Here is a 16,875-nt window from a genome sequence, read left to right as displayed (position 1 = left end):
AAGGCACAAGCCAGCAAAGTAACTTTTTAGGCTGCGTCAGGACAAAAAGCTCCTGGTGACTCTGAGCGAGGGAGGATGCCCAAAACGGACCGGGCATCCTTCTTTCCTTCCCTAACGATTCAGAAAAATATTATTATTATTATTATTATTATTATTATTATTATTATTATTATTATTATTATTATTATTATTATTATTAATAATAATAATAATAATAATAATAATAAATAATAATAATAATAATAATAATAATAATAATTGTCCAGGCGCTTTGCAAATCACAGGACTTGGCCAGGCTTCCACCTGCTTGCGGGCGTGTTAAATCTCTCTCCTCCAGTTCTTCTTTCCTCGGATTAACAAGCACCCGAGAGGCCGCAGCAGCCTTCGCACGTTGCCGGCTGGGTTTCTGGGTTTCCCCAGCCCGTCGGCTGAGGGGCTTAGGCAGCGAGGCGAGCGACCGGCTGCGCTCTGGCTCTCGACGCCGTCAGCCATGTTGAGGCGGCCACCCGGGGAGGGCCCGGGAAGGGCACGCCCAGGGAAAGAGCCAAAGCGGCTGGAGCAGTCGCGCCCCACCAAAAGCCGCTCGACTCGCTTGAGGAGAGAGGACGCGCCAACGAGGTAAGGCCCGCCGAGCGAACCTTCTCTCCTCGGGTTGCCAGCGTTGGCGGGAAACGGAAAGCAGGTGGGGCCCCGGAGGACCCGAAACAGCTTCGGCAGGCTCTCGCCTTCGAGGCGGGAAAAAGAAGAAGAAGCGCCGGGGGCGGACAAGGCTTCGGCCACAGGTGCCGAGGCGGGGGATTCCCACGCTGTGTTTCTCTCACAGGGAATTGGGGCTTTCTCGGGGCGGGGATTTGCGCCTTCTTTTTTTTCCTCTCCCTCAGCCTCTTTTGGGGCCTTCGGCACAAACTTCGCGCTTGGCTTTCCGGGTTTGCGGAGAGTGGAAGTCTTTCCCTCCCTCCCGCCCTCTCTCTCTCTCCGAGTTCCGCGGAATTCAACGAAACTTTTTTTTAACCCCAGGAAGCGTGCGAAAGATTGGCGCTTCCTGACGTCTCTGGTGCCACGACGTTCGTTTTTGGGGTTTGGTTGTTTTTTTTCCTCGCGCGACAAAGCCCCTGTTTATTTAGGCGTGGGCGGCATCGCGCTCCTCTTCGGGTCCGTTTTGCGGAAGACGAGGCGAACAGTAGGCGAGCAAAAGCCATCGCCCGCTTGGGGCGGGCTGCTAAAACTGAAGGACGAAGTTGCTAAAAAGAACTTAACCACCCCTTTCTCGTGCGGGAGTGAGGAGAAAAAACAAATTAAGGACGTTCTTAACTCCACGGACGTGAAAGTAAAAGGTGGCCCCTCCGGTACAAAAGGAAGCCATTTGCGTCCCGGGGGTGGGGTGGGGTGGGGGGCGGCGTTGAACAAAAGAGGCTTTCCCCCAAGACATTTTGAGTCGCAGAAAAGGCTTTCCTTTCGAACGGATCAAAAATGTCTCCTTCCTTGTTCACGGTAGCCTCGAAGTCCACCAGAGAGCAATTACCGATTTCCCCCCCCCGCCTTCCCCAGGGTTAAGATCGACCCTCTGTGGCAGGGGTCTTCAAACTTAGCCTTGTGGACTTCAACTCCCAGAATTCCTCAGCTAGCATGCCTGGCTGAGGAATTCTGGGAGTTGAAGTCCACAAGTCATAAAAGGGCCAAGTTTGAAGACCCCTGCTCTGTGGGCTTTAGGCCCTATGTAGAATGGGCGCCTGCAGCTTGCTTATCGCGGAATGTAGTCCTAATCAGATTGCAGCCATTGTCTTCTTCAAGGGAGCAGAGTTTGAGAAATACGAGCTACCGGTATCAACTGGTGGCCTGAGAGGCTTAGCACAATTGTGTTTTTTTCTCCTTTTGAGGGGTTTCGTTGATTCTCTTGTTGCTGGGATACTGGCTTTAGATACCACCCCCAGAGAGTCAGAGTCTCTCCCTCTTTCTCTCTCTCTCTCAAGAATCTTGAAATTATAGCTGCTCTTATGGGTGTGGCTGGCAAAATGACCTTCTCTACTTACAATTGGACTCTTTTTTTTTTTCCTACTGGGTGAGGCTGCTGGTTCTGTTTCTTTGTCAAGTGGTGGTGTTACTAAGTAATTATTGGTCATGGGTGAATCATTTTTGCTTGCTTAACTCTGCCTAAAGCTCCTTAACTATGTCATGCGTCTGAGTTGGTCTTCCCTGTAAACCATTCTACCAGGTCTCCTGGAAGCGAAGAGGAAGATCCATAAACTGCTGTATGAATATTTGGTCTTGGATCGACAGGAAAACCTCAGGAAGCAAAAATGCCGAAGCCGGTAAGTAAAACAAAAGTTTACTTGTTTTACGCTTGTTCCCTTTAGTATATGAGTTGTAGAAATTGTCGTTTATAAATCTGTACCTACATGTAAGATGTTCTTTAGGTGTCTTCTGAGTCTAAAGATGCAAAGAAATTTATAATCTTTGATTAATATTTAATGAAATTATACTATTAGTCATGGATTTTTGACTTCTGATTCTGAATCTGTTCCATTTTAATTGGAGTAAACCTCCTTAACGTTATTAAAACAACCCTGAAGTGACAGCTATAAAAATTATCATCATAGCAAAAAGCTATGTTTTTTTTTTCCTGGGAAGAAATCTAGGGAAAGAGAGAAAGATTTGGATGGCATAATGTAGATATGAGACTAAATAAATTAAACTATACAAATGCAACAAATTTTATATAAATCTGACACACTTCGTACTTGTATATTTTCTGGCTTGAAAAAAGTTGAATTTAGATTTTGATGGTCCTAAGTAAAACTAATGTTTTATGAGATCTAAATCTCTTGTGTTGTTATTAATGATTGAGGCTCTGACAAATAACATGGAGGTAAAATGTACAGTTTTGGATTCTTCAGGATTTTGACAATAATTACTAGTAGTTCCTACACAGGCTGGCTGCAGTGCTTTGATACAGTAAAAAGGAGTGGCACACTTTTGGCTTTCTTATTAATCTTTTCCCTCAACTTCCAATTCCTTGAGTGTCACTGTTAGCACCATTTTGCAGACTACACTTGAAGTATATGTTCCTTATTTCTCCAGTCAATTTTCTTCATACTATGATTTGACTAATGTGTAGTTTTAATTTTTTAGTTTATTACAACATGGATATTCTCGCCTATGGTTGTCCATATGTGCGCTGCTTATTGTAGCTATAATATATTGTTGTCCGGCTTCCTGTTGACTTGTTGAAATGTAAAGAAACATAAGGACACCATATCATATAATTATCCTGAAATCTGCATAGCTTTTATGCATGTTCAAATCTTGCACCTAGGTTGTGTAAATTTCTTAAGAAAACTAAACTTGGATTTTTTTTAAAAAAAAAAGTTGATGTGAAAGTAGTCCACTGTTTCCAGGTAACAAATTGAGAAATTCTGAAGAACATTTCATGTGTTCATCAGTTTCTTCTGTAATTCTTCTCTCTATATTAGAATGCTTTTTCCTTTGTCTTTGGTGTGGTTGTTCATGTCATATGGTTCATTCTTTGGACCCAAGACTAATTATGCAATAATGGATTCCTCTGAAAAAATCTGGACCTTGCTTTCTCTCTCCAGTGCCCGCCCAGTTCCACTAATTTACACTAATTGTATCTGGCATGCTCCTTCCTAAGTATCAGTGGCATTAGCTATTGTTCTTTATTGACTGACAGGAAAGAAGACCCTTTGTTCCTTTGACTATGTTTTTCTCTGTTTATTTTGAAAATGTTTGGGGAGGGAGTCCCATCTTTTCCCCAGAATTAACATTTAAAGACTTATCTTGAGCTCTCTAGATGACATCAAATAATACGCTTACCAAGGCTTCAACTATTCAAGTGTTTCTTTTCAATCCAGCCATATGCACTGAAATACATACGTCTTCTGTGCATGAAATGTCATGCAATATGATTTTTTAAGAAATTATTTCATTTAATAGGATTCATGAATAGCTGCTTTTAGAATTCTAGCTTAAGTCAGAAAACAAAGCAATTAATAACTGACTTTTCGTTTAAAAATTTTACACGATGCTTTTACAGACAAAAAGTAGAAAGTAATAATGTGCAAAATAGTCTGTTCCATGTCTAGTACACTAATGTACTAGTACATTTCTTGTCCTGAAAGATTAACTTCCAGAAGGTTGCCAGTCTAACCAGGAATGGCTGGATTGTCATGGAGGAAGAGGAAGTATGGAACATTCTGTAAATTCCTCAGAAGTTTGATCTCCAGAGCAGATTGTTTTGAACATTCCTACTACAGATAATCCTCAATTTATGACTGTAATGGAGCCTGCCCATCACAGTCAAAAGTCATGTTAGTCTTAAAATGAGTTGGTCACATGGCCCAATTTTATGACCTTTTTGTAATGGTTATTACATGAACACAGCAGTTGTAAAGTGTTCACTGTGGTCATTAAGCGAATGCCGCAGTAGTTAAATCCTTTACTATTGGTGTAGTTTTCAAAAAAAAACCCAGAAGTGCCTATTTTCAGAGAAACCATCGTAAAATGTGATCATGTAACTGCAGGATATTGTAAATGACCGTAAGTGTGGCTGTGATGCCGAGACCCAAGAATACCACCGGGGAGGCGGCCATTGAACTTTAAATCCAGGTTATAAGTAGCCCCGTTAGATCCCTCGTAACCTCAAATGGTTGCAAGTCAAAGACAACCTGTTAAAAAAAACCCTGGAAGGTAGGTTCTTCACATTTTTCATCCTATAGTTCAAGTTGTAAACTTTTTTATATATGTGCAGATTAAAAGGAGTGTCTGCTGTCATTCCACGTATGACCTTGAACTGTGCATTTGCACTGAATGGCTGATGTTCTGAATCACTTTTCCCCAAGTCACATGGAAGCAAAGAATGTGCTTCTCCAGCAAAATCGGTATCTAAAAAGCTGTTTAATAATGAACTTGGAATTTGGAAAGATGGCAGAGTTCATTACCTTCACAAAAGTAGGTTTCTTCCAAGAAGATATTGCTGTAATTCATCTGGGTGGTTAAGGCTTAAAGGAGCTGCATTGCATAGACACAATATCTTGCTGTGCAATGGATTGCCGGAAAACTCTATTAACATTCCATAGTTTCTTTTATTCTAGTCAGCTTGTTTAGAGAGACGAGTCTCGATATCAAATATCGTGCTGCTCAAACTGCAGTTCTGGTTATCCTGTTCTGGGATTATTATAAACTTTCCTCTCTATGACAAACCTACAGAACACTCTCTTCTTCCTTGGCTTCGGTTTTCTATAGCCACATTAAATTTAGTGGGAAGTTTAAAAAGCAAAAAAAAAAAAGATTAGACCATAAGCAAACTAGAATTCCAGTGTTGAAAAGTTTATTCCTGAGTATTTGTTGCTTTTTCAAGAAATCATTGTGAAACGTTTACTTCTTAGAAGCACACTACTTATAAGTAACTCTGAAAACCTATTAACTATATTTGTGTTAGCAAACCAAAAGGCCAGCACAACTCATGGAGGGAAAAGGATCAGATTGATACCTTAAAAATAATCATGAGCTACAAAGGAACACCTGGTGCACTGATCAGCTTATTCAATGGGTAGCAATGGAGCTGGCCAAGTCAATGAAGCCTGGAGGCATGGCAGGTGCTCAGCAGTTTATCTTTTGGGACAGAGGTGGCAGCAGATTCTTCTGGCAGCAACTGTGTTTAGTGGCAGGGACTTTTAAAAACACCAGCGAGCCACAGAAGGCTGCTAGGAAGTCCATAACAGTGGAAGCCCACTGTTATGGGCAGTACTTTTTTTGTATAAGAAAAAGGTGCCGGAACTCACACACGTCATACAACCCACCTTGCCTGTCCTACAAGGTTCCATCTAAAAAAGGTGCCGGAACTCCGTTCTGAGCGTTCTATGAGAAAAAAAGCCCTGGTTATAGGGTTTTTTATAGGTACAGCATAGATCCACAGATTCAGTAAGCTGGGCCTGTGGAGATTGTAATAATTAAAGCTATGACTTGAGAAAAAAGATTAATATGCTTGCACAACTGCTGCTTTTTGTGTTTCCACCCATAGAAGTTATTTTATAGATAGTTAGCAAGTTAGAACCTTAACTTTGAGAGACAAAAAAAGTTAAGGTGCTCAATTTTTTACATTTTATTTTTTAGAATGCCTAAGGATTCCATTTGTGTTTTTTTCCTTTTTTAAATCTTGTATTTGTCAATTTTCGTAAAGCTCTAATTTTATTCCCAAGTCTAAAGTACATAGTAAGTTTTATTTCTTAAGCAATCTTCTAGGAATCTTTATTTCCATATTACACAAGGTAATCAGTTAACAAAGGGATCTTTTTTTGCGATTGTAGTTTAGAAATGAATTCGTAGTTAGAATGTTGTGTGATATTAAGCAAACCATGGTTTTAAAAGACAATAGAACATAGGAAGCCAACCAACATACCCAAGTTATGACATTAGATATTATCCTTAAGTTCATTAGTTTTGAAATCAAAACTAACTTTGCCAGTTCTGTAATGCTGTGGTCTACTTGTTGCAATGATTAGGAGTATTATGTAGACTTCTGATTGTTAAACCTTTATGAGTATTGTGCATCTGGATAAAAGTTACAAAGAAAAATCAAATTTATCAAGCAACTTTTATCGAATTTATCAAACTGGTAAAATTGGAACTCATGATGTTGATATCATCTAGCCTAGGAATGAAATGCAGCAGAAAGAGAAACTAATTGAGAATACCAAGAGCTAGCATTGAGTTACATATATTCTTCACAACAGGGAAAATGTAACACATGTGGATTTTATTTGGTGGGGGGAATGATAAGGGTCATAATATAAAACTCTTCAAAATTATTCATGTTGTGGATAAAGCGGTTAGAGAGGTTTGCTTTCTCAAAATACTAGATGTGGAATCTACTTAAGGTTTTCATAAGGCTGAATGATTGACAAACAGAAGTACTTAAGACAACATATAGTTAACTTTTTGTATGAACATATTCTTTATAAACCTTCAGTTGATTCAGCTGATCATTGTGAGAAATCATTGTGAAAAATAGGTTACTGGATTAGATAGATCTTTGCTCTGGTCCAGAATACAGCTTTCATTTTCTCATCTGTAGGTGAACTCTCGTGGGCCTCCAATAAATTTATAGAAAAGTTTATAATTGGTGTATTTTTCTTACTATTTACTGTAGTATAGTAAGTAGATGTTATTTTCCTAGGCTGAAATGTGAACTAGGAGTAATTTATTTTGATGTTTTTTATAACCGTAATTCAAGTCAATGTTGAATTCAGTATCTTTATTCATACTTTCTCAAGTTCAGTTGCTGCACCTTTAAATATACTCTTGCTGTTTTCTGCTGCCATCATATATTTCCACTGCTCCTTCACCTCTTGATCCTGAATAGTCTGCGCTGATTAAAAAAGAACAACCCTCTTCTGCATTCTGAGGCTTTCTACACTACCCAATCAAGCAGCATAAAGCAGTACAGTGAATTTGCTAATCAGGCGCTGTGATAGGGTTCTCTTTCAATATGACCTCCTGGACTTATGTCTAAGTTACACAAGAATGTTCTGTGGGCTGAGGAAAAGTTCCTTCATCTAATCAACAAAAGCTGCTTAAAGTATGTTCTTAACTCTGCCTGAGTTATATTTGTCACCTGACATTTAGAAAAAAGTTTTTTTTTCGTCTTTTTTTCCTCCCCTTTCTGCTGCTAATTAATGCTGGAAAGCCGAAATGCTGACGTGGTTTGAAATGTAAAAAGAGAACTTAGAGGCACTGATTTTTTTTATTCTGATAGTGAGGATAGTACTAAGATTTGGAAGCATAGCTGAGAACTTCCGTGCTGTCCAGCTTCAGCTTTCTACATACCTAGTAATTAAGCAGTTCTTTGACAGGATAATTAGAAAAGGAAAAGAACCATCATAGGGGATCAAACATATTAGTCATCTACTAGTTTCAGCAGAGAGAAGATGGGGATAATTTATCTTTTTCTTCCAGCTCTGTGGTACCTATCCCAGGGTTACTGATTCCAGCTTAGGTACTCTTAAAAACAAATTCTTGGTTGTCTTTAAAAGATAGTCATTAATGATTGAATATATTCAGTTCTTATTGAATAGCTTTAAATTTTGTCTAAATAGTCAGATTTAAAACTAATTGTGACAAAAAAAATGAAACCTGTATATCAGGGGTGTCAAACTCCCGGCCCACGGGCCAGACGTGTCTTCCGGAAGCCACGCCCACCCCATTGCCAGCAATGGTAAAACTGTCCCAATATGTTGCACGACGTCACGTGACGTCAAGTTTGACATGTCTGCTGTATATGGTCATTACATGGTTTTCCTATTTTTTCCAAAAATTGCAAACTATTCTTTTACTATCTTGTCTTTCTTTTAGGAACTGAAGGTAGAATATTATACAGAGAAATGGAATGGCGGAAGTTTGCACCAAGCTTCTATAACACAGAATTTGCATTCTTTATAAATTATGGAAATTGGGGGATGTGTGTGATCTCTTGTTTTGCAGAAATTATTTTGCTAGTCGAGGATGTAACAAGAACTCTTACAGTATGCTTCACAGGCCAATTGTTTACATATAGCTACTTAAAATTTTTGAGTTTTGGTTGTTATTAAGAATACACATAAGAGAAAACAGTTTTACTTTTAGAATATGAAAGAGTTTTTTGAGTCGAGAAATAATGATATTCAAAATAATACAAGTGTTTTCTACATTTCTAGAGAATTGTGGCTTGCATTCAATCCTATTTATATCCTTAGATGTCGGGTGATAACTGAATTGCAGATAAAAGAGAAACAGGAAAGGGGTAATTTTTTTCATAAGAATGTAGAAAAGGCATTTTTTTTCTCTTGCTTTGTTTTTGGGACTTGTGCTGGAGCATGATTACATTGTTATAGATTGGTCATGTGTATCTTCACGTGCATGTACACTAAGTTACTATTGCTTTGAAACAAATAGCAAGTTGAAATTGGATAGGAAATCTTATTAATCAGTCCTGCTGGCCAATTCAACTTGTAGTGTATTATTAATTCAGCAAATCTAAGTAGGATGAAGGGCTAAGCTACCAAAGATACAAAAGTTCATAGAATTATTAATAGAAAAAATTATTTCATTAATTTGAATAGTAATCTAATTAATTCCAGTTTAAATTAACATAGTAAGAGCAAAGTTTAAAATTTTCATGCCACTAGAAAAATCCAGACTTTATTCTGGATCAGGCCCTCTAGCATTTGACTTATCATACTAATTGGTTATTGCATGATATTGTGAATGAGACAAATATAAAAATATCAACATATTTCTTAACATTATTTTTGCCATCAGTCTCAAATTTATTGTGATATTCCTTCCCCCTGAGTATTAAAATTGCATTGTTGGGATAGGTAGAAGAAAATCACCAGAGTTAGCTGGAAGAGAGAGGAAATTTCTAACAATTTATATTCATGCAGTTGGTTTACCTTGGATTTAGCATGTGTACATTGTAGCTTGTAGACCATGAGATATATACATATAATGTGTGTGTATAAAATATGTGGGCGTAAGCCAAACTGCTATGGCTTGTTTAGTACAATATGTGAAAATTAATACTATTTCCAGTATGTCAGTTACACAAGTAAGCTCTATTCACTTCACTATGGTCTAATCATCTTTTTGCTGATTTCATGAAGTAGGCCCTATTCTGTGAATTCAGATCAAAGATGGGAGGGGAACCTTGGGATAAAATGTGATATTTTAAATATGATCCTTAGCTTGTATAGTAACACAATTATATTTCTGGAAATGATCACTCATAAAAAGACAGTTCATTGTTTTTCTTTGAGTGTCACCCAAAAAATGAATTCCTTTGGCCTATTTCCATATTCAGTAGATACAGACATTGCTCTCCTTTCTTCCTGATTTAGAAACAAGTAGGTAAGCTTTTGGAACTTAGAACTATTGAGGCTGAGCAACTGTTTTGTACCATTATCATTAAAAAATACCTTAAGTGCCAATTTGCATACAGCTGTTAAAAGAAAAGCAATCTGCTTGGGAAGACGTGGTACAACTGCTGCTTTTCTCTTTGTCCTTTTCAGTCTCTGCGACATAGAAACATGAATCATTTGTCACCCTAATTGGACAGTGATAACCCAATCAGCGTAAATATATGCAGCATAATTCAACCATGATTACTTTAATTGCTTATATTCTGTGGTGAGTTCTGCAACCTGTCTTGCCCTACTTTATGAATCAAGGCCCAATAACCAAAAGCACCCAAACCTCGCCCCAAAGAATTGGAGGATAAACTAATGAGAGAAATTATTCTGTCATAAGGATGTGATGTTGGATGTAGCTCATTATCTGAAATAGTACAATGTCAACAACAATTTTAAAAAGTGGGGGGACTCTTTAAGATCTCCTCTGTCCTATCCTTATCAAAATGGCCCCAAATGCTACAGCTGCTACTTGGTAAAAGTAAGTCAAATAATAAATTGAGGAATTAATTGAGGCACATCAAGACTTTGCTGAGAGGAAGTAGAAAACTTGATAGGAGCTGTTAGAAAGAAGCAAGCAGCTTCTTTAAGATGAAAAAAATTAAAGATAGGGAAATAAAAATACATTTTTAATTGCATTGTGGAAATTATTACATACAGTAGTAATACTTTAAATATAGCCTTAAGCCAATCTTCCACAATCTGTTGCCTTGCCGTGCAGATATTTTGGTCCAATTCTTATAGTTCACAGTTTTTTGTTTTTGTTTTTCAGGCTGTTTGCTTTTTTAAAAGATTAAAATAATACACCTTGAAATTATACAGTGTGTAACATTTTCTAGATTTTAGTTATGATAGTTTAAGTTATAATGTATATGAAATGTAAAAGGTTTAAACAGCTTTGGTTGCCTAGGGCTAAATAACACCAGGGTTTTTAAGCTATAAAGATCAAAGTTCAAACTGTATTTTGTGACTTTACACTCGTATGGCTTGTTTTCTGCTGACAACAGAACACAGCATACAAGTAATACTTCTGCAGCTAAAAGATTTAGATTATTAAAATACTCTCAAGCAGCAAGGTTATATTTTTATGATTCCTCTTAAAATTTTGTATTACTTCATATGATTAAACATATGAAATCATGAGATTGTGAACTGATCACAAGTAGCATAGTAAAGGTGCATAAAATATATAAAGATGGAATTCTCAGTGAAAATAAAGAGAATATTCTCCTCAAGTATAAAATTTGCACAGAACGTTTATATATGGTAGCTACACTTAACTCTAGTGTTCAGATGACTTGTTAGAGTCTACTTAGTCTAGACCATTTTATTCCTTTTCTCCACAGTTCTCCAAATTCTTGGAATTTAAAGCACTGTTGGGATGAAATAGCTTTACAGCCATTATATTATCTGTGGTAAGATTTGATAGTAGAGAACAATCTGTTATCCCAGAATCCTGTGCAATCCTTGAAAGTCTTACGCGCAACTACTAGATCTCTAAAATTGTGTAATGTTTAATCTAGTAGAAGTGGATATGTGTTATAAATACACGAGTGGAAAGTAATTATTTTTAGTTGCATATGACTGGAAAGATTTCTGTACATAACAGCATCTAAGCTACTTGGCTTGTTGCCCCAAATTTGATAGGGTTGTATAGACCAGCTTAGAGCCTGCCGGAGGGAATTATTAGGAAATCCACGAGCTGTAGGCTAGACCAGAGTCCCCCAACCTTTTGGGCAACAGGGACCGGTTCTGTAGAGAAAGGTTTTTCCATAGACCGGAGGGGGCGTGGTTATGTGTGCTGCCTGCATCCCACAGATGGGGCTTTGGTTGTTTATGCGGCCCAGTTTCTGGCATGCTGCAGCACAGTGCCAGTCCACATGGGCTACATGGAAAATTGCATAATAACTCACAAGTGTCCACTGCAAATGACTTTCTATTTACTACTTTGCAATGGTGCTAATACTAAAGTTTGTTGTTAGTTACAAAGTCGTGTCCGACCCATCGCGACCCTATGGACAATGTTCCTCCAGGCCTTCCTGTCCTCTACCATCTTCTGGAGTCCATTTAAGCTCACGCCTACTGCTTCAGTGACTCCATCCACCCACCTCATTCTCTGTCGTCCCCTTCTTCTATTGCCCTCAATCTTTCCCAGCATTAGGCTCTTCTCCAGTGAGTCCTTCCTTCTCATTAGGTGGCCAATGTATTTAAGTTTTAGCTTCAGGATCTGGCCTTCTAAAGAGCAGTCAGGGTTGATCTCTTCTAGGACTGACCAGTTTGATCGCCTTGCAGTCCAAGGGACTCGCAGGAGTCTTCTCCAGCACCATAGTTCAAAGGCCTCAATTCTTTTGCGCTCAGCCTTTTTTATGGTCCAGCTTTCACTGCCATACATTGCAACTGGGAAGACCATAGCCTTGACTATAGGCACTTTTGCTGGCAGGGTGATGTCTCTGCTTTTTAGTGTGCTGTCTAGATTTGCCATGGCTTTCCTCCCCAGGAGCTAGCATCTTTTAATTTCTTGGCTACAGTCCCCATCTGCAGTGATCTTGGAGCCCAGGAAAATAAAATCTGTCACTACCTCCATTTCTTCCCCATCTATTTGCCAGGAATACTAAAGTTTATGATTTATTAATCTTTTGTGTTTCAAATGGAAAATAGTTTCTTTTCTTTTTTGCCTATATAATCTTTGTTAAATAAGTTTTCAATACAATAAAACCAGTACAAATTTTGAATCACGAAGAATAGGGGGGGGGGGAAATAAAGACAAAGAAATAGAAAAGAACTTGTAATTCTTTTGTGTTTTAACTGGCAAAATATTTTGTTTCTTTTCCAAGAAATTAATTTCAGCAAAGAAAAAAAGTATGGCAGATGTAGTGGACTTCCAATGGAGCAATTACATAATTTGTATTATTAATCGAAGCTAATAAGAGGGAGGAACTGTTTTGTGTTATGGCTAATGAGTGTTACGTGCATGTATTTTCAGAATAGAATAACAGAGCTGGAAGGGACCTTGGAGGTTTTCTAGTCCAACCCACCTGCTCAAGCAGGAGATTTATTTATTTTATTTTTTATTTTAATTCCATTTATATCCCGCCCTTCTCCGAAGACTCAGGGCGGCTTACAAGCTTAGCAGTAGCCTTCATTCTATGTATATGCCTGCTTATTAGGGCTTTCACACACACCCCAAGCGGCATTATTACAAAGTCAGCTTAATTGCCCCCAACAATCTGGGTCCTCATTTTACCTACCTTGGAAGGATGGAAGGCTGAGTCAACCTTGAGCCTATTTCAGACAAGTGGTCGTTCAATTTTCATTGTCCAGTATTATATGATATTATATGTATATACATTTATATCAGTGGCCCCCAACCTTTTGGGCCTCAGGGACCAGTTCCCTGAAGAGAGGTTTTTCCATACACTGGAGGAGGCGTGATTTTGTGTGCTGCCTGCATCCTGTGGATGGGGCTTCTCTTGTTGGTGCAGCCCAGTTTCTGGCATGTCACGGCCCAGTGCTGGTCCATGGACCGGTGGTTGGGGACCCCTGATTTATATAATAGTGTTTGCTTTTCCACAATTGTTATCCGGCTTGGGTCAGTTTCCAGGAAATCAGAACTGGAAGCTGCTATTTTGTGCTCCCCAGGTTTTTGTTAATAACTGCCTGCATTCATGGATTTGTGAGTTGCGTACAAGCATACAAGAAGCTGGCAATGATAAGAAAGTATTACAGGTAGTCTTTGACTTGCCAGTGACTTAACAACTGTTCAAACTTGACTTGACTTGAAAAAAGTTAGTTACAATCCATTCTTGAAGTTATGACTGCCATACCACCCCAGCAGTCACATGATCACATTTCAGATGTTTGGCAAGCAGCTCACATTTACAATGGGTTGCAGTGTCCCATGATTACATGATCACATTTTGGAATTTTATTTTATTTTTTTCCATTTTCCAATGATAAGTTGGATTCAGACTTACAACCATGCGGTTCATTTAACAACCCAGTGATTCACTTTAACAGACATTGTAAAAACAATTGTAAAATTGAGTCCAGTCACATGGTGACCCAACGTATGACTACAAAACCTACAGCCCAAATCCCAGGGTCAATTTGGTCATAAATCAAGGACTACTGTACAATATTCTCATCCTTCTGTGTACTAGTATAAAAGTCTTTCAATGACAAGTATAATTGTACTCTGCCAACAACACTAATTGTTGTTTTATATTTTCAGTGCTATGTTCTCTATCATGTTGGTAGCCATGAAAAATTTCTTTCTGTGACCTTTAATGCAGTCTTCAATGACCTAGTGCCCTTAAAATGTGTTGGTGAGCTCTAATCATCTACTAGCCAACAGGAAGTTGTAATCCAGTAGTATTGTGAGGCATTTAAAAGGCCATTCTTATATATTAATTATGCACCCACTAGCACATTTAAATTTATAGAAGAGCAGACCTCAATCTTCTTGAAATTAAAGAACTTTGAACAAATCATTCTAAAGTATGTTTTTCACAGAGTGAGAATAGGAAAAAAATGGATATGTCCAAAGTAACATTTTCACATTATCCATATATATCAGATCAAAAGATAAAGATGTAGCTGTCCTGATGTAAATCTATTGATCTTTTACTAGACCCATAATTTTAAGTGGCTAAACGTTATAGTTGATAATGTTTGAAAGAAACATTGAAAATTGTAAAAAATAATAAGTTAAAGTTAACATGCAGTGGAATTTATGCAGTGTCCTTTGTTATAAACAGTCAACAGTATTAATAACTAATAATAGAACAAAAGACCAATACAAATTGGCAGTCATTTGTTTTGTACAGTGGAATTGTTAATTGTTTTCATGGCAATCATTCTTCCTTGATTTCATAACAATATTTTCAGTAAATGTGAAGTTACTGTTGGCTTCCGAATAGGTAAGAAACCTGGCAACAGTTTTTCAATGTTTGGACTAATTGTTTTATATATGCACTAGTCAGTACTAAATACTATTCAATATTCTAAAAATCGTATATTTTGAACTTAGAATTATCAATTTTAATATTTTGCTAATGCATTGATTTTTTAGCCAGAGTCATTTGCTAGAGATAAGTGGCTGTATGAAACTAACAAACTATAGCTTGGCTTTTCAAATTAACATACTTTCCTGTAATTATCTACTAAATTGGGAAATTATTGGATCTATTATTTCCTTATACATTGTTTTAATCTTTTCCTCTAGGTCAATGTTCGAGTTACCACAATGGATGCAGAACTAGAGTTTGCCATCCAGCCTAATACTACAGGGAAACAACTGTTTGACCAGGTTAGTATAAGCATGCATGGATTTTTTTTTAAAAAAGAAATTGCAGGTGCGAATTTGATTTCTGATTAAACAGAAAAACTTGAAACCATGAATACCACAGATTAGCATTCATCTCCTCTTTATCTCTACAGCACACTGGCCATCTCTACCTATCGGGCATAATATTTAATTGTTTTTTAACTTTTGTACTTTGTTTTTTAATATTTATTGCCCTGTACACCGCCCTGAGTCCTTCGGGAGAAGGGCGGTATAAAAATTTAATAAATATAAATATATAAATATAAATATTCTTAAGCTAAAGAAAACAAAAGTACCACTTACACTGCTGTCAGCTGCAAGTTCAATAAATGTGGTAGTTGACATTTCATTTGTCGTTCTATTTAACATTAAACTAGATTTTTGACTTTTCATTTTATTTTCATTTCTTACTATTAGCTAACAAAAGTTCTGCCATGCCCTTTAATACATTTCTTATAGATAAAAAGACATCTCCTTGTCTTATTCCCCTTCCTATTCTGAAGCATTTCATTTTTCTAGACTCATTTCTTGTAGCAATTTTTTATTCATTGTAAAGGTTCCTCAGAACACATAACACAGATGTGTTATGACACATCTGTTAGCCTGAATATAACCAATATTCTGGTAATATTTTGCAAATTAAAGGCTTTGTTATACTGAACAGAACAAATTTAAACCTCTTAATATCTTGTGTTCTTCTTATTACCTATCTTACATTAGTTATCTGATCATGTATACCTCTGCATTTTTGGAAACTTGTCTGTTTATTCCATATACAACTTCATTATTCTTCATAGGATCTTAAGCAAAAATTTGTTTAATTAAAAAAAATAGTACCATGGAGGGGTTTTTTTTTTTGCTTTTGTTTCTATTAGATCACTTTCATGTCTTCTTCATTAATATCTTTAACTTAGCTATATATTTTCCTGTAATTTTTCCAAACCTCAAATTGTATCTCATTTTTTTCTTATATTCACTATTTCTTGATATTTTTGACTAAGGTAGAAGGAATTGGGAACCATATGCAGTCCACTGGTTGCCTGTATTCTCTTGCTACAAAATAGTGCATTAGCTTTTCCCACCATTGGGGTGGGATAGCATGTTTACTGGATGTTTACTAAGTCTGTTTGAAAATACTGGATTAAAATTCTGAGAAAGAAATCCTAATGCTCTTCCTTGGAATTCTAATTATATTGACATAGCAATGACATTAAATACTCCAGATTGATTATTGGTGATATTAGCCCTAATAAACTTCTTTCAAGGTTTTTTTTCCCTGTTAAATAGTAGCATTGAACTTGTCACCCTTGGTATAAGGATAATAAAACACTAGTGTGAGGTTGAAGATTACATGAGTAGGTACTAAGTGTTATATTTGATGATTAATCAAATTTGCTATTTGATTGCTATTAATCTCTGTCACATAATTCTTCTTTTGTAATCGGAGCAATGCAAGTTTATTTTATTAGATGTTAGGAAATAAATCAATTCCAGTGGACGCAATCTAAAATGTTCCAGAATGATAAAGGGAAATGAGTAGACAAATCACTTTACAGGCTTGTTTAAAAGAAGCTTATAGAACACGTTTCC

The 16,875-nt window shown here is 37.2% G+C and overlaps 1 protein-coding gene across 1 annotated transcript in view; it reads left to right on the top strand.

Annotated features, from left to right (window-relative positions):
• Positions 1-479: 479 nt before the first annotated feature.
• EZR (ezrin) overlaps positions 480-16,875 on the top strand; it is a 48,919-nt gene continuing 32,523 nt past the window's right edge. The window contains exons 1-3 of the mRNA XM_081322719.1: positions 480-618; positions 2,213-2,309; positions 15,184-15,267. Of these exons, the coding sequence (XP_081178845.1) occupies positions 2,298-2,309; positions 15,184-15,267 (96 nt within the window). The 5' untranslated portion in view covers positions 480-618; positions 2,213-2,297. The remainder of the gene's footprint in view (positions 619-2,212; positions 2,310-15,183; positions 15,268-16,875) is intronic.

The sequence above is a fragment of the Vipera berus genome (genome assembly GCF_964194415.1).
Source record: "Vipera berus genome assembly, chromosome: 1".
In the NCBI taxonomy this organism is placed as follows: Eukaryota; Metazoa; Chordata; class Lepidosauria; order Squamata; family Viperidae; genus Vipera; species Vipera berus.
Note: the sequence above shows the minus strand (reverse complement) of the source record. Positions and strands in the feature narration are given on the sequence as shown.